The following is a 24,077-nucleotide window of genomic DNA, read 5'->3' as shown; positions in this document are numbered from 1 at the left end:
AACTTCGGTTTTCGGTTATTTCGGTTCGGTTCGGTTTTTGACCGAACCGACCGTTTGCTCAGCCCTATATGTGAGCATTTTTTGATCTTTTGCTTCATAAGAGCCATTAACGTGATTAACAATTAGGAGGGAGTCACAATATATATCAATGTTTTTGACCTTCATGTCTTTTGCAGTTGTCAAGCCCATGATTAATGCCTCGTACTCAGCCTCGTTGTTTGTTGCTTTAAACTCACAGCATATTGAGTATGCCATGTTGTCCCCATGTGGCGATTTCAGCACAAGACCAAGTCCTGCTCCGTTCACGTTGGAGGCCCCGTCAGTGTAAAGTGTCCATGGCAAGGGATCCGGGCATGCCGTGACACGTCGGAATTCTTCTTCAGCTTGAGTCATCTGTGTTGGGCTGAAATCAGCCACAAAATCCGCTAAAGCCTGAGACTTGATAGCTGTTCTGGGTTCATAAACAATGTCATAGGTGCTGAGCTGAATTGCCCACTTCGCCATTCGCCCCGTCAACTCTGGTTTGCTCAAGACCGTCCTTAAAGGAAAATTTGTCAGGACATGTATTTTATGAGTCTCAAAATAGTGTCGTAGTTTTGTGGATGTCATTGTGAGTGCAAGAACCAGCTTTTCAAGAGGTGTGTACCTGGTTTCAGCTTCAACCAGGCTCCTGCTCACGTAGTACACTGGTGATTGTGTTCCCTCAACTTCTTTCACGAGGACACTGCTGACCGCGTGGCTTGTGACAGAGAGATAGACGTAAAGGTCTTCTCCAGGAGTTGGTTTTGCAAGGAGTGGTGGTGATGTCAGGTAGCGCTTCAGTTCTGTGAGAGCTGCTTCATGGTCTTCCGTCCAGTTGAAGCCTTTATTTTTGCGTAGCACGTTGTAAAATAACTTGCACCTGTCAGAAGATCGTGATATGAACCTGTTTAGTGCGGCCACTCTTCCCGTCAACTTCTGAACATCCTTCATGTTGTTGGGGCTGGTCAGGTCATGGATTGCCTTGATCTGTTCTGGACTTGCCTCTATACCTCTCCTTGTCACCATATGACCCAGAAATTTTCCGGATGAAACGGCAAAATTGCATTTTGATGGATTAAGCTTCATGTTGTATTGTCGCAAGATGTGGAACACCTCCTCGAGGTGTCTGACATGATCTTCCGCATTGAGAGACTTCACCACCATGTCATCAATGTATACTTCCATTGTCTTTCCTATTTGATCCTTGAACATTTTGTTGACAAGCCTTTGGAATGTTGCACTTGCGTTTCTCAGGCCAAACGGCATGGCCAAATAGCAATAGACTCCTCTTTCTGTCACAAAGGCTGTCTTTTCCGCATCAGACGGGTCCATTTGTATTTGATTGAAGCCACTTGAGGCGTCCAGGAAGGTTAGGAGTTCATGTCCAGCGGTTGAGTCTACCATGGTGTCGATGTGTGGAAGAGGGAAGGGGTCTTTAGGACAGACTTTGTTCAAGTCCGTGTAGTCGACACAAACTCTCCATTTCCCATTCTTCTTCTGCACTATGACAACATTAGCCAGCCATTCAGGGTAGTCCACTTCTTTGATCATTCCTGCTTTGAGTAGTCGTGAGACCTCCTCGTTGATTATTTTATTTCTCTCTGCCGCAAATTTCCTTCTTCTTTGTTGCACTGGCTTGTAGTTTGGGTCTACATTCAGCTTGTGGGTGATTACATCTGCACTGATACCCGTGATATCTTCATGTTCCCATGCGAAGGCGTTCAACCGAGTCGTCAAGAATTCCACCAAGTTTGCTTCCACATTAGGCGACAGATCCTCCCCCATTAGCACTTTTTTGTCCCCTGTGTCTAAATTTACTTCAGCCAGTTTTTCTGGACCCGTCATCACGGGTGTTGGTGTCAGTTGAGGTTCGTGCTGGGTGGTTGGCTTCATACAGGTCTTGTAGCACTCCCTTGCTGTGGATTGCTCTCCTCGAATTTGCTGAACCCCCCATGGTGTTGGAAACTTGATGACCTGGTGAAACGTTGACGGTACTGCTTTCAAATCATGGATCCATGGTCTGCCCATTATCACGTTGTATGTAATCTCGCAGTCTATTATGAGGAATTTTGTCAACATGTTGAGTCCTTGTGCATAAGTTGGTAACGTAATCTCTCCCATTGTCCTCTTCGTTTCGCCACTAAATCCCACAAGCGTCGTGGACTACTTGATCATGTCACTATCAGCCAAACCCATCTCCTGAAGTGTGTTTCTAGTCATTATGTTTGCTGCGCTACCATTGTCAACCATCACCCTTTTGATTAGACAGTTTCCTATTTGAAGTGAGATAACTAGGCCATCCTGTTGAGGTTCTTGTACGGTCTTCCTGTCTGACCAGTTGAAAACCAATTCTGTCATGTCGTCTTCTTTTGCGTCCAACACATTGACCTGCTTCCCTTTGCGTCTCGCTACGCGCTTTGCTTGTGAGTAGGTTGCTCCACACACCTCCGAGCCACCTGCTATGAAGTTTACGACCTTTTGATAAGGTGGTGGTGGTAGTTTTTCCGGTGTTTTGGCCACTGACTTTCCCGTCATGAATTCCGTCAAATACCCTTTTTTCACGAGGTATTGAATTTCTCTTCTCAGTGCCACGCAGTCAGACGCCTTGTGACCATAGTCACCATGAAAATCACACCACAATTTGGACTCTGGATTCGCCTTAGGTTTGTTGCTCTTCACTGGCCATTTTACTACGTCTCCCATCTTTGTGAATTCCCTCATCATGGCTGCGGGTGCTATCGTGAAGCCATAGCTGTCGTAGGTGGGGGGAAGGTTTGGGTCTTTTCTCCAATCCGCGTACTCCTGGGTTGAGTTCACACGTGTCTCCTCCCTTGAACTTCTGGAGTCTCTAGTGTATGGTTTGTAGTCCCTGTCTCTTGTGGTCATGATCTTACGATTTGGACGATAGTATTTGTCGTCACGATCCTTCTTGTCCTCTTCAAGGCGCACCTGAGCCATTGCCTTCGCCTGGACGTCGTCTAGGGTTTTGCAGGGATACTTGGTGAGCTCATCGTATAAGGGCGAATCCTTTTCTAATCCCCTCCTGAATGCCTCGACTGCCGTAGGAGTGTCACAATTCGTGATGGTCACCTTCTCACGATTGAACCTTGTTAAATAATCTCTCAATGGCTCTCTGAACCCCTGAACTATCTTATAGAGATCACTTGTAGTTTTTTCAAACACTCTGCTACTCGCAAACTGAAGGTTGAAGGCGTCAACTAAGTCGGCGAATGTCTCAATGCTTCCGTTTGGGAGGCTCACGTACCATTGTAATGCCGGGCCAGTCAATGTTGAGCCAAAACCTTTACACATGCAGGGCTCTCTCAGCTCCTTCGCGATGGATACCGTAAACATTCGTTGTTTATATTGTGCCACATGTTCTTGTGGGTCTGTCGTTCCATCGTAGGTTTTCATGACCGGTACCGCGAAGCGCTTCGGCATCTCCACCAGAGCGATGTTGTCAGAGAAAGGGGAGTCCGCGTAGCTCGTAGGCGCAGCCTTTTCAAGTGGTTTCGGTACTCCAGGAATGCGTTGAACCATTTCCTTCAGGGCCTGTAATTCCTTGCGCATCGTGTCATGGCTATGCGACCTAGTGGACTTGCTTCCTTTCTTCTTCTTCTTTTTGTCTCCCTTGTTATGTCCGTTGTTTCTGTCTTGTTTCTCTGGACCACCACCGTCATTATTCGGGCCTCCACCATTGCCATTGTCGTTAACTTCAGGACCCCTCTGTTCTGGGTGTTCCACTTCGATTTCTTCGTCGTATTGCTCCTCTTCTTCGTCGTCCATATTCAAACGTCTGGCCACGGTGTCCAACACTTCTCTTGCCGTGGGGTTGGATTTGGATCGAGCTGTCGTGAGTTCCCTCTGTAATGTTTCTCTCTCGGTCCTCCAAGCTTCTTGTTGAGAAATCATGTCGTCCTGCATCTTCCGAATTGTTTCCAAGAGTTGCTGAATCGTGGGATTGTCTCCCTGGCTCGTGGAGCCATGGTGTTGTTGATCATCTGTCGTCATGTGCGTGTTCCCGTATCAGAGCTTTAGCAAATTTCCCACAGACGGCGCCAATAGTTTACGCTGTAATTTTAGGGTTAAGTGCTAAAGTATAACTAAGAACAATAAAGTAAGACACGAGAAATTGGTTACGCGGAAAACCCTTGTGAGGTAAAAACCGCGGGAGGGTTCAGAACCCTGCCAGAAAGATCTTCACTAAGTAAATTGTTACAAGAGTTTGTAGTGTATTGTGTGTCCTCTCTACCTATTATTTTGTCCTATTTATAATACAATTTCTACAACTGAATTCTAACGTTACTCTAATCATCCTTATCCTTTCATAACAGATCGTGCGATGCGCCCTGCCTATTTCCACTCCTGCTTTGACCCGTTATTATCTCTGATCAGTTAATATTTCGAAACTCCCTTATCCAGTCTTCAGGCTTAAGCATCATGTCCTGTCTCTGGCGTCATGTCATCTTGTCATGTCGAACGACGTGTCGATTGAGAATAATTGGGTAATAACAACAACTACCCGCCCCTCCTTCCTTGGACCATCTATCTCTTTATCCTAGGTGGCCACCGTAACCATTCATTCTTCCCATCTTACGACATGACCTTCACTACAATTGCTCATCCTTCCCGACTATCCTCGATCTTCCCATTCCTACTCTTTGCCGTTTTTTGTAATTTTTGTTTGGATTTCAGGTAACACAATCCGTAATTAGATTTAAGAATTCAGGGATTTTTTGATTCAGGTTGAAAAATTCGGTTCAGATTTGATTTTAGCGAAACCTATTTTGACCGAACCAATTACCATTTTTGGGTTTATGTCAATTTTAAATTATAAATATTAGAATAATTTTTTAACGAAATTGTATAAATATTTAAAAGTTTAGGGGTACGACTATTATCAAAACAAATGTAAAATAAAACAAATACAAATTAAGTATGATAATAATGAATAATAAAATATAATAATTATAAATCGGCTTAGCAAAAAAAAAATACTTATAAATCATTTTTATAAACTCAAATATAGTATAATTAGTTGGTATTATTGAACATATAATCAACTCAAACTCGCGGTTTCACTGGTAGCTTCGCAGAAAAGCATATCCGAATAAAAAAGTCTACAAGTAATGATAAACTCAAAAACACTTTCCTAATTTTGAAACCTAATAAACCCTAATTTGAAATGGATTCCCAAAAGCCCGCCCCATCCTCACCCGACTCCGACCTGCCCCTCCTCGCCGCCATCAAAGTCAAAGCTTCTTCCCCACGCTACCGCCCCTCCTCCACTCCCCACGCCACCGACACTCCCACATCCGCCGCCCAGCGCCGCATCGGCATCGCCGTCGACCTCTCCGACGAGTCCGCCTTCGCCGTCAAGTGGTCCGTCCACCACTACCTCCGCCCCGGTGACGCCGTCATCCTCCTCCACGTCCGCCCCACCTCCGTCCTCTACGGCGCCGACTGGGGCTCCGTTGACTCCGACACCGATGAAGCCACGAAGCAGAAGCTAGAGACCGAGTTTGATGACTTTACGACTTCTAAGGCGGCTGATTTGTCGCAGCCGCTTGTCGATGCGAAGATTCCGTATAAGATACATATTGTGAAGGATCATGATATGAGGGAGAGGTTGTGTTTGGAGGTCGAGAGGTTAGGATTGAGTGCGGTTATTATGGGGAGTCGAGGCTTTGGCGCGACGAAGAATGGGGGAAATGAGAGGTTGGGGAGTGTTAGTGATTATTGCGTCAGGCATTGTGTTTGTCCGGTTGTTGTTGTTAGGTATCCCGATGAGAAGGATAGAAATGTAGGTGGTGGTGATAAGAAGAAAGACGTGGTGGCGAAGAATGAGGTGGAGGTCGAAAATCGTAATGCTGATGAGGATGACAAAGAGAAAAAAGGTTTATAATGATGTAATTGGAATTGTTGTTCTTCTTGTTGTTGCTTTGTTCAATTGATAATGGTATTTATCTTGTTAGTTAATTGCTTCAATGTCGTGGTTTATTAGTTTGATGAGATCAGCGGGTTTGAAATCATTGTTAGGTTTTCTTTAATCATCGGGTCAGAAATGTAAATGTCTATATTTTTCAAGTTTTTCAATATGGTACTAAAAATGTTCTTGTTTATCTGTGAAACACTTGAGTTTAGTTTCATATCACAACTTCACATTCTTATAATTTTGACACAAAATACTGGTTTGTGGAGTGTATGTGATACCATGAGTTCAAAGTTTTGTGAAAGACTTTGCATTGCTAAGATTTTGATGTAAAAGATGTTTCGGCCGTCTCTGAAAGTGCAACTATGTCACTCTTTTCTTGAGTGAGACTTTGTTAGTATTTTTATTAGTTTGTTAGGTAGACATTAGTTCCTTTTATTGTGCAATGAATTTGACCTGATTAGGAATGTTTTTTGTGACATTGAACTACATGTTTTATTGCAGATAATTGATGGAACCTTGTTCTATAGCAGATATGGAAAGCAGGTGAGGCATTGTAGTTTCAGAATATATAATCTTCATAAATGTTTGTCTTGAAGTAGCTCTGGAAGATTTTCTATACTATTCTGTGCATTATTAGTTTCTATTGCTGCAAGCTCTTCTTAATTGCAAACTAGTCTGATGTTTGCTTCCGCACTATTTTGTTTCTACTATTGCAGATAGCCTAGTAGATCTTGACTTTTGACAAGATCGTGCAGAGAGCTGCTTTGTTTAAGGGGTGGTTCTGTGCTTGTCTCATGTTTTAATAGCTAGCAGCAGCGTACTGAACATCTCCTGCTCTTGCATGAAAACAAAACATTGCTTAGTATTTATTTTGTTCTATCTCTGGTTCTGATATTTGCATCCGTATGTGAATTCTCTTCTGTACGGTTATTTATGATTTTTATGTATGCTTTGTGTCCCTTCCTTTGCATATGATTGTTGCAAAATGCACGCTTTTGATGTTTCTGGTTTATCTATGATCTTCAAAATCTTTGCAGGGAGATTTGAACCCATATCTTATGTGATGGTTACTTTCAATAAATTATTTGATTGCTACGCCGGACTAATGCGTGTTTATATTTGTTCTTCTCATTGGATATGGTACTACCGAAGGAATTGTATTCCCTGATTAGACTTTTTGCCATTTGAGATGGAGGTGGGGTATTGGCCGGGCATCTTTGAAGATTATATGCTCTTGTTGAAGATAAAAGTATTGAGAAAGAAGATTTTTGTACACCTTGTATAAGCCATACATCGCTGATCATACCCCCCCCCCCCCCCCCCCCCCAACACACACACACACACACACACACTTCTTATAGAATCTGTATTCTGTGAAAAAAATTCGTCGAGCAGAAGGTTTGCAAAAACAAGGTATTTCTTTACCACACTAGTAGAAATTACTGTGTTGGACAAAAAAAGTCCGTTTTAAGAATTGTTATATTGTCATCTGTTTCACAATATTCGTTAAATGGATCATTTCATTTTAATATATAAAGGTTGGTTTCAGGGGATCAATGTTTGTTGTGGACTCTAGTCTCTTTATCTTTTTCTAAGTTGCTGTAGAACATAATCAGAATTGATTCAAAGATGGCATGTGAGAGGAACTAGAAAGTGTGTTGGAAGTTGAAACTACGTATTTAAGGAGACTAAACAGTTGCAAGGGGCATATTTATTCAAATTCTAAAATAGTATAATACATAATAGATTGTAAAAATATTAAAAAAAAATAATTTGTTGAATTACTCTAAATATCCAAGCGTTTCTTAAGAACTTAAATTAAATCGAGATTCAGAAAAGTACCTATAAATATGAAATAGCTTTTCTAGACCCACATTTCCACAAAAAAAAAACAAGCTTCGTGTTTTTCCTGGGAAATTATCCAAAAAGTTAATTTTAATACTTTTAGAATAGGGCAACTTTAGAAAAAAATCTCAAAATATGAGTTTATTTTTATGAAAGTAAAAAATAAAAAACAAAAGATACAATAAAAAAAAACCTCTCTAAAAAACACTTGTTCTTGAAGTAGCCGCTTCACTATCTGAGGGGTTTCCATCAGCTTTCACCGGTGAAAAGTCTTAAACTCTTTTATTTGATTTATTTCTTTCAATAGTCTTAATAGTCTTGCTTCGACAAAGGATTTCCTTCATTTGGCTTGTTTTCTCTAGATCTACATCATCAGAACTTTCGGTTTGTTTTTTCTATTCGATTCAAGCGGAGTTTATCGAATACAAGAATTAAAGCTTAAATATACTTTACCATCAAAGTTGCACCCGATATACACACTAGCCAGTAGCCACAGAAGTATCAAAATGTACGGTTCGGCCAGTGATGTTTCTATCTATGTACACTTTGACCAGAACCAAATTGCACAAGTGAAAACCGGGAGGGATTGTAAGTCACTTGCGGTTCAAGCATGTGTGCATTGTCTAAAGCTGTTGTTGTACCACCAACCAATAATTCTGACACGATCCAGTAAACCAATAACACCATGCAGAAAGCAATCTATTTCTCTTTAAACCTTGTTTGGCGAACTCATTAGCTGATAGGAGATTTTATTAATTATTAATAAAAAAAAATTATTTTAGCATTATTACATAGAATTTCTAAATAAACATATGACTAAGTCTTAAATTTGATAATTAATTCAAAAAAAAAGTCTTAAATTTATTCGGGAATTAGTCGAAATGACTAATCGAGGTAGTAATCAAAATATATTAAAATAATGAATATTATATAATTTATCTAAAATATATGTTGGGATAAATCAAAACAAATAAATGATATAAATTATAAATATGTCGATACACCATGTATATTTACGTAAAATGTTTGAAATAAAACAGTAGCGGGGGGCAGTGTTTGGGTAGTGTATGAAGTTAGAATTTCACTGCATGCTCCGTCCCTAACTACCACCCACTCTCCTCAGCAGCAAGTGAATTACACTTGCTGCCGGTTTTCTCTGTGGCTAAACCGTATTTTTTGATACTTAGATGGTTATTGTGTATATTGGGTGAAACTTCGAGGGTAAAAATGTATTTAAGCCAAGAATTAATCATCTCTTGTAGTTTCAACTATAAGTCTTTTATTTGTATTTGTCTCAGTTTGCTTTTATTTCGATTTTCGACTTATATTTCAGGTTGTTTTCTCTCCTTAATGAGAGATTGGTTGTTTCTCTCCTTGGTGAGAGCTTTGCTTTTCGCCTCTTAAAGTAAGGTCTTGATTTAACGATAAAATTTTGTATAAAATCGCAGTTCTGATCGATAGCTCAAACGATAACTGTGTTAGGGCATGATGAAGAGGGTGCCAGTAATTCAACGAGAATGCATGAAGCGGGTACTTGTATTTGTATATAAATTATCTTCACAATATCATTTAACTGTCTCTTTATGAGAGCAGGCGATTGCAATTTAGTGTTTGTTCGACTCGATCATTGGTGATGATGGATATAGACAGTATAAGGCCTTAGATTCAATTTGATTACTCGTACTTGAAGATTGCATTTCAATAAGATGTTTAAATTTGATTTGATCCTCAAGAACAACCTAGACTTGCAAATGAAAATAACTGATTTATATATCCTTGTTTGACTAACACTAAAGATCAAAATAGACAAAAAGAGTGCAATCTGTTACGAGATGAAAAGTATGAGGACGCAAACTGAATTTTGTCAAACTACGTGATCCGTTTTACATTTAACCCAAACTAAAGGGATGAAAAATACAAATAAGTCGTTAGTTTCTCACATCAGATATTTTTGCACGTATAAATAAAATTGATGTTTGAAACCTTTTATCTATTGATAAAATAATGATGAAAAGGTTTGGAAAAAAAGTGAGAAGTAAATAAGTTAATAAAGTGTTTGGAAAAAAAGTAGAAGCTGTGAGAGAGAAGTTAGCATTCTTAACTTTTTAAAAGTGTTTTCTACTTTTTAAAAGTGTTTTCTACTTCTTTACATTAACGGGTTAAGACAAACAGAAGCCAGGAGCAGTTCTGCTCCTACCAAACAAACAGCCCTTTTAACTTATAAAAAAGAGTAGTGCTAGGTACACATAATTGTGTACAGAAAATTTGTACATAATGTGGCAAGTGATGTGGTGGGTTTTAATTGGGATGGTTGGTGTAAATGCAGGGGGGCCATCCAATTAAAATCTACCACATGTCATTATGTACATGTTTTTGTACACAATTATGTGCACCAAGCATTTTCCTATAAAAAAACTAATTAAATCTATCTCTTTCTCTTCTTTTCTATCATAAAAAAACTCTGTGACGCCATATATGTCAATCCACTTTACCTTCTTTCCTTCCATTTTTACGCAATTTTATATCTGATGGGAGGGGAAGGACATTTTGTACGGGCTTCCATGTTCACTCCAAACTTCTTGCATGGTAATACAACGTCTCCAGGAGAAATTATGCGGATAACCTTTTCATCCTTGTAAAAAAGACTTCCGGTTTCAAAGATATTCTTCACATATCTTGATGATGATTTTGGGACTTATTTATGCTTGCCACTACTAGTAAAAAGGTATGGTATCAATCCCTGTTAGCCACCTATCCAGCTGTCCCAAATGATATTGTGCCTGTTTTGCTTATTTCCCTGAAATAAGAACTTATCTCGGGTAAAAGATCAAATATTTACATGCATTTTATAAATGTTAAGAGTTGGCTTTCTATATTTTCTGATTTTTTCAAGTCTAATCTTATGGTGGACATCCATAAGTTATAGTATATTTTAACTGTCCCTCTCAAAATTCCAGTTCCTTCAATGGTTACTGCATTATGCCCTCTGTTGAAATATTAACAAATAATAAATAAAATCTGAATTGCAACTATGAAATAACAACTATTCGTTTTTCCCTAATTATCCATTTGATTGAATGTCGCAGTTAAATAGTTATTTGGAACATTGTGCAAAACAATAACTGAAGTATAAAACAGAAGTATTTCAGGTCTGCAGTACAGAGGAATGAGGATGAAGAATTATCTTGTAATCATAAGATATTACTAGTTAAAGTTCTTGAGGAATATTCCTATTAAGATTTTGTCAGTATTTTACAACTAATGAAAAACATTATACGATTCACTTCTAAAATTTATAAGCACAATAATCAGGTTTTGCATCAATAAATTGACCACCAGTACAACTGTAGGAATACTTCAAACTCTAAGGCAGTCACTCATGAAGTCAGACAATTCACTAACTTTGTTCTGAACACTCCACAGTAAATCTATTGAATACTATCTAAACTCATGCTAACCTGTAGTATATAACATATGCTATAGTATTTACTGATGTACAAATGAAATCAGCCGCTATCGTGGTGAAATAGCTGTAATACTATAATCATTGGATGAAGATAATATATGCTTGCTTGATGAATAATCTTTTTCATGCCGTTTTCTCTCTGTAAAGAAACCTGGTTTCTTAGGATTAGGCAGTGCAGTTTTACTATTCAACATCAGAACGACAGATGACATGTTTGGTCTGTCTTCTGGATATTCTTGAACACACAGTAATCCAATTTGAATATCTCGAAAAGCCTCACACTCATTACTTGGCTCCAATATTATTCCATCGAGCAAATCCTTGAGTCTGTCTTCACTAAAACATCTCCATGCCTGATAGTGATTATATTAGAGATTACAAGTAAGCATGCCTATATTAGACTAAATGTTAATATGCACTTACATGTCCCAGAAGGTTGAGATTGTGATCTGGATGTTCAAAACATCGGTTTCTCTTTCCGCTTAATATTTCCAATACTAAAACACCGAAACTATAAACATCAGATTTAGTTGAGAATAGTCCATCAATAGCATACTCAGGAGACATGTAACCACTGCAGCACATAAAAAAATATCTCAGTTATGTGTAAACATGTAGAAATTAATTAATTGTCTCTAAAGAAATCATACTAAGTCCCAACAACTCTTGTCGTATTTGCTTCAGTCTGGCTTCCACCAAAGCTTCTTGCCATGCCAAAATCCGATATTTTTGGATTCATGTCATGATCCAGTAAAACATTGCTAGCTTTAAGATCTCTATGAATAATTCTTAGTTTGGAGTCTTGATGGAGATACAAAAGTCCCCTAGCAACACCATTTATGATACTGTAGTACCTTTCCCAATCCGCCAAGCTTCTTTTTCCTTTATCTATGAATGATTCATGAGGATCAGTTCGAAACTTTAAATGGTTATAATATTATAAATTTAAAAGATCAAAATCAAATTTCAGTATATATCAGGATAACACTAATTTTATATTTTAAGGACATTAAAAGTTGAGAAAAACAGACTCAACAAAAAAAAAGGTTGAGAAAATGAATAGCAGTTAAAAGAGGGATATACCAAAGATAAAAGAATCTAGACTTCCGTTTGGCATGTATTCATAAATCAAGACCCTTTCCTGATCCTCAATGCAATAACCAAGAAGTGAGACAAGATTTCGATGCTGAAGTTTAGCAATCAATGAAACTTCGTTCTTGAACTCATCTATTCCTTGCCTTGAACTATCGGACAGCCTTTTCACAGCAATTAGTTGCCCATCCTCTAGCATACCCTGCAAATTAAGCATTTTGATAATTCTAAGTTATAGTTTTACAGGTGGACATCATTCATTCTTTCTTCATCACGCCTTGATCCTTGAAAATACAAATATGCAATCTGATTATCTTTTAATATCTTTTCAGTTGTGCAGATGCCAGATTAGTTCTTTATGTTTACATGAATCATTTTATGTTCTCCTAGGAAACAACAAACTCATGCAAGTATCAGGGTAACCAGAAACATTCGTTTTGTTTGCAACATGCTGTATATTAATACCTCTATAATATACCTTACATTAGAAGAATACACCCTCACTTCTTTCCACTAGTACTGTAAATCTAAAGAAGAAACATTCAAGCAAGTTCCGATTGAATGAGCAAATATACACTGTGTTAGGCTGAAGTCCGGTATTAGTGAAAATCTTGTGATATAATTATATAATTTCTCCATTGTTTCAGAGGTGATGGTGCTTTTAGCATGGACGAACCTTATTACTGTGCAAATGATACTAACCTTATAAACAGGTCCAAAGCCCCCCTCTCCGATCTTATTATCATGGGAGAAGTTGGTGGTGGCATTAACAATTTTTCTGAAGTCAAATAATGGTAACTCCAAATTTTCTTCTCCATTAGAACTCGACGTTCCTGTGAAATGAGAATAAACTTATAGCAAATGATGATATAGTATGATTTTTTTTGAAATATACTCCTAAACACTGAATAAATAGCGGCTCATTTTTGGATTAAGTGATCAAACAACTCGCCTTTTCTTTTCAGCTTTCTCTTCATGAACAGAAGCAGGAGGATCAAGGCTGACATTGCTGTTAATGCTACTGAAATTGATATGAATATAATTCGCCTCAATCCTGAGTTGTTGCTTTCATCTGTAGCACTTTCATCTGTAGCAAACCAAAATTGAGGTATTTCTGACATTCTATTTTTCGCATAATTATAGAATTTTATCCGAAAAGAGAGGTAAGGTATTTGGACCTGAAGATAGGTAAAGTATCAAAACTGTAAAGAGGGGGAGCCTAGTGAATACTACTATTTTCTTAGTAACAAGAAGATATCATGTCAGGATTTACTGTGTGAAATAATTGTCTCACCTAAATCTGAGGCTGGCATTCTCACGTATATACTCTGCGCATCTTCTGTGTAACCGTTAATCCCGATTAATCCCCCAAACCACAGCAAACATCCGCTTCCTTCTTTTTCGACGTTTATATTTGAACAAGCGGTACAATTGCAATTCTTTAAGCACATGCTTTTGCATTCTTCGAGATTCATGGTCAAATTGTACCACGACTGTCGCGTGTCCGGCAATTTCACTCCTGAAAACTTGACAAAGCCGTCTCCATGTCCACAATTCAGTGGATTTATATGAACACACCCGTCTCTCCAGTCGGCTGCTTCCCATTTCTCAGGAATTTTTGGTTTGAAGCCTCTCAAACATGCACATTTTGGAGAGCTGTTAACGTCACAAGTAGCATATGGACCACAAGGTGCAGATCGATCACAGTCAGTCACAAGTATAGTTAGATAAGTTCTCCATTCTTGATTCTGATCATTCCATATTAGACGCTGTCGATTACCATTTGGATCCAATATCAACCTTGTGGCAGGTCTAGTGGAACTTGTATTGAAAAGATGAAATGCATAATAGATTTCCCTCGGCTCAATAAAAAATTCATTCAAGTAAATCCTGTTTGCTTTTGGTACCGGATCACCACTAAACCGATTGCCGACCCATGGTCCAGTCCTGGCTTGTAGTTCTGAACCTTTCCACAGCAGCAACTGTGGATAACCATGTGTATCCATTCGATGCACAAAATTTCCTGGAGATGGATCATCAACACTTTTCCACGACGAGTAATACCACTGTCGCCCCGTTACCAAATTCTTTCCAAATTTCATGCCTGGCAACATGGTATCTCCAGGATAGTCAAAACTCTGCCATACAAAATTTTCTGAGCCGCCATCTTGCTCGTCCCTGAACACGAGATTTCCTGTATCCAATAGCTGTGCCACAGGATTCTTCACAAATGTTGAAGAATTTGCTGACCAAATTAGTGCAGCATCAACCAATAACAAAATTGCCTTGTTATCAATCCTTAACATCCCAGAAGTGTTATTCAGTGGTCTATCTCTATTAGCCACCCACACAACTGTCCCATATGACATCTTCTTGAACCATATTCCCAAGTACCGATTAGTACTGCTTCCAGCCCTGAAAAATCCCAGTTCAAATTCACCGTTTGCTGATACTATCGTCTCACCATCTCTAATTGTTTCATCTCCTCTCAAGATATCTTTACCTGAGGCGTTTGTTAAAATGGATAGTAACAGGGTAATAGATAAGAGATTTAAAGCAGTGCTTGCCATTATTTCTTTCTCGATCCCCCTGGTTAGCAATTCATACTAGGTGGAAGTATTAAAGCTGGTATGGGTAGCATACTAGGTGGAAGTATTAAAGCTGGTTAGCAATTCATACTAGATATATATAATTAAAGCTGTTATTTCTAGGTTGGAAATGGCTAGCAAGTATGGTGGACTTTGCTTGACCTTACGAGGAGTGAGCAGAAAGATGAGTTGGATACTTCAATAATTACTAAAAACGGACTTTTCTTTACTAAGATTACAATGTGAAAAGTCGATATGATTCTAAATATACTGGTAGTTGGTATGGGGACAGCTTACTAGAACAAGGTTGATTTATATGACTCTGTGCTTGATTGTATGCATTATGTAATCATATATGAAGAGGAAAAAAAAAAGGACTTGACAAAGTCACAAGTTATACATTTTTTTAAGGTATTAGAAATATTAATTCCACCAGTGATGTACCTTACCTTATATTAATAATCGAAATCCGAAAATTTAATACTACAAACATCAAATATCAGCATACTAAACCTTGGTTATAATCATTTTTTTTTTCATATTGATCAAGATTTTATAATACTCTCCCCGTCTCACTTCTTTTGTCTTGTTTGTCTTTTTGTGGTCAAATTGATTAAATATTAATATATAAAAAATTTATATGTGAACAATAATATTTTAAATAAGTATATTAAAAATATTACAGTTCAAATAAATAATCAATCTTAAGAAAATTCGTACTGAATATAAGGTAGTATTTCATTAAAAATATAAATGCATGAATTCCAATACAAGTATAATATATATGTTTATAAATAAAGATTAAATTGGGGGGCAATATCAGACCCGACACGAACCTGACCCAGTTTGTAACCCGATTTACTGAGGCAAAATCTAAAATTGCCACCCCTAGATTACATTAAACATATAAAGTAGATTGAAGTTGATGTTTTTTGGTCTTCTTGACAATGAGCCAGATGGGAATGAGTCTCCATTCTTGGAGGTAGATGCAAATGAGTTTTTATTTTGGTCCACATAATTAAAATCCTATATTTTTTTCACTGGCTTGTATGCCAGTTTTGCCTATGATTATGCTCGTATTTACCTCTATATTTCATGTCCTATCATGCAAATAAACCAACTCTATATATATTTTCATTTTACATTCTTCTTTGCTTTGACTGCTGTGCTTATTCAATTGTCATGCACAACCATAATACATCTTTCCAGGAACATCTGTATGTGCTTCTCTGCAGGGAAACTTGAGATGACCTCACATTGACTGATTGGCGTTTTAACGGGTGTAGACTACTAGTCCCCTCCCCTGTCATATATTCACAAGACTCTGAATTCTTCTGTCCAAAAACTGATGACAAAGTTAAAGCTTGGTGACTGGATTGGTATTGAATGTAGGATTGGGATGGGTGGTTGGTCTTATTTATCCTCATTCTCCAATGGAAGGCATTGCTCTCCATTATTGTTTAATAATTGTGTCCTCATACACTTCGTACTAACTACCTCTGACTTATATTGTGTTACTGTGTAACCGCACCTGACTTTTCCTGGCATAGAAATACCTGTGAAGCTTCGTAGACCAGAGCACAAGGATCAGCGGGTAATAAACACGTTGGGGGATTATAGGGCGGTTTGGATTAATTCAAAAGAAATTCTGTTGGGTAATAGCTCAAATCAAGATTTTCATCGTTAAAACTATGATAATTGGGTATATTACACGAGACATTTTATGTTGTGTGTTTATTGCATCGCTGTTCGGCTTGTATCAAATTTGCTAATTATCTGCGTGTTTCTGATATTGAGTCACTAATAATTACTTGCTAATTTTGCCAAAAAAATAAATAAATAAATAATTACTTGCTAATTGTGTTTCTGATTACTGCTATAATTCTGTTACCAATAATTATATGATTACTATTTACCTCAGTATAGTATGAAAACAATTGACTGATGAAACATTAATAATCTTGTCTCGTTGCACAACAGTGGTAAAGTTCAACTCTTCTGGTGAAGAATATAGGCTGGCTTGTTGAATAAACTCTTTCATGCCGCCTTCTTTCTGGGAAACCTCCAGATTGCTTGGGATCAGGTACTGCATTTTTACTATTTAGCATTGGCACTACATGTTACATTTTGGGTCTATCTAACAGGTTTTGTTGGAAGCACAATAATTCAATCGTAATTATTCGTACATTTCATGATTACTGATTCACCCGATGAATATTTCCTAAGGCTTATCTTAAATAAAACAACTTTATTCGTGGTGATTATGATTTAAAGTTTAAAAGTGTTCATGCATTTACATGTCCAAGAAGGTTAAGGTTTATGATCACATGTCCAAGAAGTTCAAGCTTACGAGCTCCACATATTCTTGTATGGTCAAGAGGTATCGATTCCATAAAAGTTTAGATAAGTCAATTTCCATTTACTAAAACTAAACCTTTGTGCGATTGTCAATAATGTACCGAATAAGTATAGCAATCCTTCTTGTGACACAACACACTTTAAATCATTATTGAGAAGAAGTACTCCAAATTTGCTTTCTTACTTTCTTTGTTGCTCACCAGTGCACAATGCTTCCCGTTCAATATAAAATTATGCAAAAAAGTATATTTCTCTCCGCAGGATTCTTCACAAATTTTGAAAAATGAATTAGATGACCTATTATTGAATATTACAAAAGCGAAAAAATTCAAGATTGCAACTATGTTTAAAAAGAACACATTCTTCCCTATTTATCTATTAAGTTGAATGACACAATTAAATTCTAGTTATTTGGAACATTATGCAGTATAATACATAAACTGAATATGATCTCAATTCTCTAGTACGGATGTAACTAAAGATTATTTCTAATGAAATTAATCGATTAGTTCTCCTGCTAAGATCTCGTCAGAACTTTACAACTGAAGAGAATATTGCAACTGTATGTACATTATGTACATATGAAATACTAAGTACTATCGTGGTACAATAGCTGTAATACTATAGTCATATGATGAAGAAAGTATACGTTTACTTGATGAATAATCTCTTTCATTCCGTCGTCTCTCTGTGAAAAATCCAGGTTTCTTGGGATTTGGCAGTGCGATTTTACTATTCAACATCAGAACCACAGATGACATTTCTGGTCTGTCTTCTGGATATTCTTGAACACAAAGTAATCCTATTTGAATAACTCGAAACACTTCATGATGATCAGTTGGCTTCACAATTGTCTCGTCCATCAATTCTTTAAGCTTGTCTTCATTAAAACATCTCCATGCCTGATAGTTTTCATATTAGAAATTACAAGTAAGCATTCCTATACATCAACATTTATGTCTGAATGCACTTACATGTCCTAGAAGGTTGAGATTGTGATCCGGATGTTCAAAACATCTGTTTCTCTTTCCACTTAATATTTCTAATACTAAAACACCAAAACTATAGACATCAGATTTGGTTGAGAATAGTCCATCAATAGCATACTCTGGAGACATGTAACCACTGCAGCACATAAAAAAAATAATCTTAGTTATGTATAATCATGTAGAAATTAATTGATTGCAGTACTAAAAGAAATCATACTAGGTCCCAACAACTCTTGTCGTATTTGCTTCAGTTTGGCTTCCTCCAAAACTTCTTGCCATGCCAAAGTCCGATATTTTTGGATTCATATCCTGATCAAGTAAAACATTGCTTGCTTTAAGATCTCTGTGAATAATTCTTAGTTTGGAGTCTTGATGAAGATACAGTAGTCCCCTAGCAACACCATTTATGATACTGTAGTACCTTTGCCAACCTGCTAGCCTTCTTTTTTCATCTATAAATTGTTCATCATAGTCAGTTTAAACCATTAAATTGCTCTACCATTAAATAATTTAGACGATCAATCTTATGTAAATATCAGGGTTACACTGATTATATAGCAGAAAGATATAAAAAGTCGAGAAAAGAATGTCATGTAGAAGAGAGATTTATATACCGAAAATAAAAGAATCTAGACTATTGTTGGGCATGTATTCATAGACCAATATCCTTTCTTGTTCCTCAATGCAATAACCAAGAAGTGAGACAAGATTCCGATGCTGAAGTTTAGCAATCAATGAAACTTCATTCTTGAATTCATCTATTCCTTGCCTTGAACTGTCTGACAGCCTTTTCACAGCTACTAGCTGCCCATCCTCTAGCGTACCCTGCAAATTAATCATTTCAGTTCTATATTCTGTTTTGATAGGTGCACATTGTTCTTTCTTTCTTTGTCACCGTTACGTTGCTTATCTTAATTTTTTGTTTTTTAAAGTTGTGCAGATGTCAGTTTTTCATCCAGTTTACATGAATCATTTCATTTTGTTTGCAACATGCTGTGTATTAGCACATGTTTATTTACTTGACATTAGAACAATACACTGTCACTTATATCCACTCCTACTATGAATTTAAAGAAGAAACATTTAAGCAAGTTCAGATCGAATGAGCAAAGATATACTGTATTTTGCTGGAGTTTAGTTATTTGTTTTGTACTTTCTTCTCTTGACCAACATGTCTATGTACTTTCCTAATTTGTTGTAGATGGACGGTCCGCTTAGCATGGACCAAACCCATTATTGTGCAAATGATACTGACCTTATAAACAGATCCGAAGCCCCCCTCTCCGATCTTATTATCATTGGAGAAGTTGGTGGTGGCTTTCACAATTTTTCTGAAGTCAAATAATGGTAGCTCCAAATTTTCATCTTCATTTGAACTCAATCTTTCTGCTAAATGAGAACAAACTTATAGCAAATAGTGATCTAGTATTGAAACGATAATACACTCCAAAAATTTGAATAAATAGTACAAAAGGCATCTAATTTTGATCAGTATATCTGAAGAAAATCTAAATAATCAAACACTTGCCTTTTCTTTTCAGCTTTCTCTTCTTAAACAGATAAAAGAGGATCAAGGCTGACATTGCTGTTAATGCTATTGTAAGTGATATGATTAATATTCGCCTCACTCCGGACCTCTTGCTTTCATCTGTTAAAAACCAAACTTAAGTTAATATTTCTGACATTCTATTTAGAGCATAATTGAAAGAATTTAAACTGATAAAAGAAGTAAGGTATTCCATCTGGGAAGAGTGGTAGAGTTAGAGCCTCTGTGGAGGCATGTGTATGATGAGTTTCAGGGTAAGGCTCCCTGCTAAAACCCTGGTTGCCTTTAAATAGAAAAGAGTCTTCTACTTAACAACAAATGAAAAGAAAAAGAAAAGAGTCTTTGACTGTGTGAAATAATTTTCTTACCTAAATCAGAGGCTGGCATCCTCACATATATACTTTGAGCATCTTCTGTGTCGACTTTAATGTCCATCAATCCCCCAAACCATAGCAAGCATCCACTTCCACCATTTTCGACGTTTATATTTGAATAAGCTGTACAATTGCAATCCTTCAAGCACAGACTTTTGCATTCTTTGAGACCCATGGTCAAATTGTACCATGACTGTTGCGTGTCAGGCAGTTTCACTCCTGTATACTTGACAAAACCATCTCCATTATCACAATCCAATGAATTTGTACGAACACATCCATCTGTCCAATCAGCTGCTTCCCATTTTTCAGAACTTCTTGGTTTAAAACCTCTCAAACATGCACATTTAGGAGAGTTGTTAGGGTCACAAGTAGCATATGGACCGCAAGGTGCATATCGATCACAGTCATTCACTTGTATAGTCCTATAAGTTGTCCATTCTTGATTCTGATAATTCCATATCAGACGCTGGCGACCACCATTTGGATCCAACATCAACCTGGTGACAGGTGTAATGGAACTTCTATTGAGAAGATGAAATGCATAATAGATCTCCCTCTGCTCAATAAAAAATTCACTTAAGAAAATTCTGTTTGCTTTTGGTACTGGATCGCCACTGAAACGATTACCAACCCATGGTCCAGTCCTAGCTTGTATTTTTGAATCTTTCCACACCAGCAGCTGGGGATAACCATGTGTATCCATTCGATGTATAAAACTTCCTGTTGAAGGATCATCAACACTTTTCCATGATGAGTAATACCATTGCTGCCCCGTCACCAGATTCTTTCCAAATTTCATGCCTGGTAACATAGTATCTCCAGGATAATCAAAGCTCTGCCATACGAAATTTTCTTGGCCACCATCTTTTTCATCCCTGACCACAAGATTTCCTGTATCCAATAGCTGCGCCACAGGATTGTTCACAGATGTTGAATAATTTGATGACCAAATTATGGTATTGCTAGCATTAGAAACTAATAAAATTGCCTTGTTATCAATCCTAACCATCCCAGAAGTATTATTCAGCGGTGTATCTCTGTTAGCCACCCATACAACTGTCCCGTACGATATCTTCTTGAACCATATACCCAGGTACCGATTTGTACTACTGCCACGGGTGAAAAATCCCAGTTCAAATTCACCGTGCTGTGATACAATTGTATGACCATCTCTTAGTGTTTGATTTATTCTCAAAACATCTGTAGCAGAGGAGTTAATTAAAATGCACAGTAACAAAATGGTAGAAAAGAAATTTACAGCAGTGCTTGTCATGGTTTTGCTCGATCTTGACCCCCTCATTAAGAATTAATTATTCTATTTATGAAGCCTGGGTAAGAAAGAAGGAAATGGAGTCCTGTTCTTGGTTGTTAGAAATCATATTCTTGACATAGCTAGGGGCGTCTGCAACGGCTGCTTGACTCTGAAGCTGAGTGGTGAGTTCATACTTGCTACTCATTACGAAAAATAAGTTTTGAAAAGTCTATATGCTGGAATCTACTGTTAATCGACAAGGACATAAGGTGACACCTTGCCAGAATGTGACTCTAATGACAGGAGTAAACATATGCATACTGTTAGTCATATTTAAAGAAAGTAAATAGGTCTTCACAGAGGCACAAATTGTGCTTATACATAAAATTATTCACAAGACAAAATTCGTACTTGATATACATATATTCTGCTGACAATATATAAATAAATGAATGATAGATGTAAAAAAAAATACAATTATAAAAGTTATAACATTAAATAGATATGAAATCTTAATGTCAATGTTCTAGACTTGTTGACAACTGAGGTTGGTGCTAATGGTCAATGTTCAACCAGCATATCTTGGAAAGATGGGGTGCTTTTATCGGCACATGTACTAAATCTGGTGGAGAACTCCATTGAAATATGAATTTCACAGTAGCAAGTAATTTTACTCCTGTAGTAGTTGTTTCATTGACATGCGACCTTGAGTACGTAAGACGGAAGGAACATCCTTGTTTCCTTCTCTAGAGGAAAACTTCAAATGACTAAAATTCGCGACTCACATTGAGTGGTTGATGTTGAAGCAATTGTAGTAGACTTCCCCTCCCTGTCATATATTCGGAAGACTTTGAATTCTTTTGTCTAAGCTCTGAATACTTATCTCTAACTTAACATAGGTTTAAAAGTGGAACTGGATATTAAATCAGTGTGCAAGATAAATGGATCCTATTCTCCACAGCAAGGCATTGCTTTAGATGGCTCTCCGTTATCATTTTGTAATGTCTTGATTTGGTCTTATTCTCAGGACCAAGTTGTCATGTTCCAAAACATTAAAAGCCCCTAGGGCCTAGGTTTCTTAAAGTAGAAAAATACAATCATTGTTGATAATATACAAGAATTGAACAAGAACACTTGAAGTAGTTTGGGCTTTCTGTTAATAATCAAAGTTGTTAATAATACTGTTCCTAGACCCACGGGCGAGTACTAGTCTCAAACCACTAGCGAGTATAAAATTTATAATTTATTTTCAATATCATTTTATTAGAGATTTAAAGCAGTACTTGCCATCGTTTGCTCTCGATACGTTTAGAATTCATAATATCTTACAAAGCCTCTGTAGAAATGAAGAAAAAGGTGTTTTATCTTGGTCACTGGAAATTGCTTCAAGAGATGAGTTCAAGACTTGATTATTACTACGAAAACAAGTCGACCCTATAAGTAGAGAGTCGAGGTCTATACATTATAATTACCAAATATAGCTTTTTAAAAGTCGAAATGCTGTAGTTTACTGTTAGTTGATGAGGTGACCGCTTGCAAGAACATCATTGATTTGTATGACTGTAATATAGTGACAGCAGTAATCATGTGCATGTGTCTTTCCCCCAACGAATCTGATATGATTTGGGGGAATGATTTGCTTGATGACATATGTAAAACATTATGAATGGTGATGATAGACTCCTATAAAGAATTGAATTTATTAGTGTAAGTGTATGTGTCTTTCCCCGACGAATCTGGTATGAGTGTTCATCCTCTTCATTATCGTTTCCACCAACATACCGGAAAGAGGTGCTTTAATGACTCTAATAATGCGACATATTTAATTCTACTCATGATTATCTTGGTATCGCATTATGCAGAATAAAGTATATCTCACTTGCGCTCTAAAGTAAGGCACTTGTGTAGAGGACTCTGCATTATAATTCTGTTATGGATCTACTTCCTTTCCTACCCGCGAAATCTGACTCATATAGTGTAACTGTGCGGGGACTTTTATTGGAAGACAAGTATCTGTCATGCCGTACAGACCATGGAACAAGAATCAGTGGTTAATAAACATGCTGGAGAGTTAAATATGTTCCAAGAGCCCTTATAAAAGAGCGTTTATTTTACTTGAAAATTGACATAATATCTGCCTCATAGAGAAGAATGTATGGGGGAAGGGAATACCAGCTTCCATGCATGTCAGTCCTTAGTATATTCCCTAAAGTCACTAGTTTTATCCGCTCGACAGATTTTTGCAGATGATGGCCAAACATTGAAAATCACCTCCATTTGCTAGCTGTTGACTGAGCGTAAAGTTGCATCTGGATCCTACAAGGGGTTAGTAAGATTTTTTGTAATTGTTCTACTTATTTAATGATTTTCAGCTCAAAACAGTAAAAATTTTGACTGTTTCAGATGCAAATTGGGAACATATTTAATCTGTATTTCTATCTTTATTTGATTTTCAACTTGCTAATATATGCGTTTTCATTACTTTCAGATGTAAGCATCGATCGAATACTGCCGTTGCTTCTTATCCTAATTTAGGTTCCGTTTCTGGTGAAGCTAAATGTTTCAGATCAAGGACAATGCTGTGAACTGTGAAGAAAATGAATTCATC

General features: G+C 37.3%; 3 protein-coding genes across 5 annotated transcripts; 1 reads left to right on the top strand and 2 right to left on the bottom strand.

Moving 5' to 3' along the window:
* Nucleotides 1–2,184: 2,184 nt before the first annotated feature.
* LOC108225950 (uncharacterized) lies at nt 2,185–4,032 on the bottom strand. Its single transcript, XM_017400901.2, has one exon. It carries the CDS (start codon nt 4,030–4,032, stop codon nt 2,185–2,187), a length of 1,848 nt encoding a protein of 615 aa, XP_017256390.2.
* Nucleotides 4,033–5,108: 1,076 nt separating this feature from the next.
* On the top strand, nt 5,109–7,062 carry LOC108224422 (universal stress protein PHOS34). 3 transcript variants are annotated; one of them, XR_010284640.1, is made up of 4 exons: nt 5,110–5,918; nt 6,458–6,499; nt 6,673–6,859; nt 6,994–7,062. XR_010284640.1 is itself a non-coding variant. In XM_017399045.2 (3 exons), exon 1 carries the CDS (start codon nt 5,207–5,209, stop codon nt 5,924–5,926), a length of 720 nt encoding a protein of 239 aa, XP_017254534.1. In that variant the 5' UTR covers nt 5,109–5,206; the 3' UTR covers nt 5,927–5,930; nt 6,458–6,499; nt 6,673–6,926. The 3 variants fall into 3 exon arrangements, 2 of the variants coding, with proteins under 2 accessions (XP_017254534.1, XP_017254533.1); XM_017399045.2 differs by lacking the exon at nt 6,994–7,062 and having other exon boundaries at nt 5,109–5,930; nt 6,673–6,926; XM_017399044.2 differs by lacking the exon at nt 6,994–7,062 and having other exon boundaries at nt 6,673–6,926.
* A 4,031-nt stretch (nt 7,063–11,093) lies between these two features.
* On the bottom strand, nt 11,094–21,666 carry LOC108225949 (hypothetical protein). Its single transcript, XM_064080096.1, has 16 exons — nt 20,209–21,666; nt 19,814–19,942; nt 19,550–19,698; nt 18,909–19,119; nt 18,512–18,746; nt 18,280–18,430; nt 17,903–18,207; nt 16,864–17,019; nt 15,784–15,835; nt 13,654–14,965; nt 13,312–13,446; nt 13,062–13,192; nt 12,351–12,561; nt 11,918–12,155; nt 11,691–11,841; nt 11,094–11,620 (listed from the first exon to the last, which is right to left on the bottom strand). The coding sequence occupies exons 1-16, from the start codon at nt 21,515–21,517 to the stop codon at nt 11,315–11,317; spliced, it is 5,181 nt and encodes a 1,726-aa protein (XP_063936166.1). The 5' UTR covers nt 21,518–21,666; the 3' UTR covers nt 11,094–11,314.
* Between the last annotated feature and the right edge of the window lie 2,411 nt (nt 21,667–24,077).

The sequence above is a fragment of the Daucus carota genome, chromosome 6, assembly GCF_001625215.2.
Source record: "Daucus carota subsp. sativus chromosome 6, DH1 v3.0, whole genome shotgun sequence".
Taxonomy (NCBI): domain Eukaryota; kingdom Viridiplantae; phylum Streptophyta; class Magnoliopsida; order Apiales; family Apiaceae; genus Daucus; species Daucus carota.
The sequence above is the reverse complement of the archived record's forward strand: the minus strand, read 5'-3'. Positions and strand labels throughout refer to the sequence as shown.

What these genes read in the sequence shown, in the direction of transcription:
- LOC108225950 (XM_017400901.2), bottom strand. Translation starts at nt 4,032, where the DNA reads ATGACGACAGATGATCAACAACACCATGGCTCCACGAGCCAGGGAGAC.
- LOC108224422 (XM_017399045.2), top strand. Translation starts at nt 5,207, where the DNA reads ATGGATTCCCAAAAGCCCGCCCCATCCTCACCCGACTCCGACCTGCCC.
- LOC108225949 (XM_064080096.1), bottom strand. Translation starts at nt 21,517, where the DNA reads ATGAGGGGGTCAAGATCGAGCAAAACCATGACAAGCACTGCTGTAAAT. An exon ending in GATGCCAGCCTCTGATTTAG is followed by an intron (nt 19,943 to 20,208) that starts GTAAGAAAATTA and finishes GGTTTTTAACAG; the next exon opens with ATGAAAGCAAGAGGTCCGGA. An exon ending in GAGAAAGCTGAAAAGAAAAG is followed by an intron (nt 13,193 to 13,311) that starts GCGAGTTGTTTG and finishes CTCATTTCACAG; the next exon opens with GAACGTCGAGTTCTAATGGA.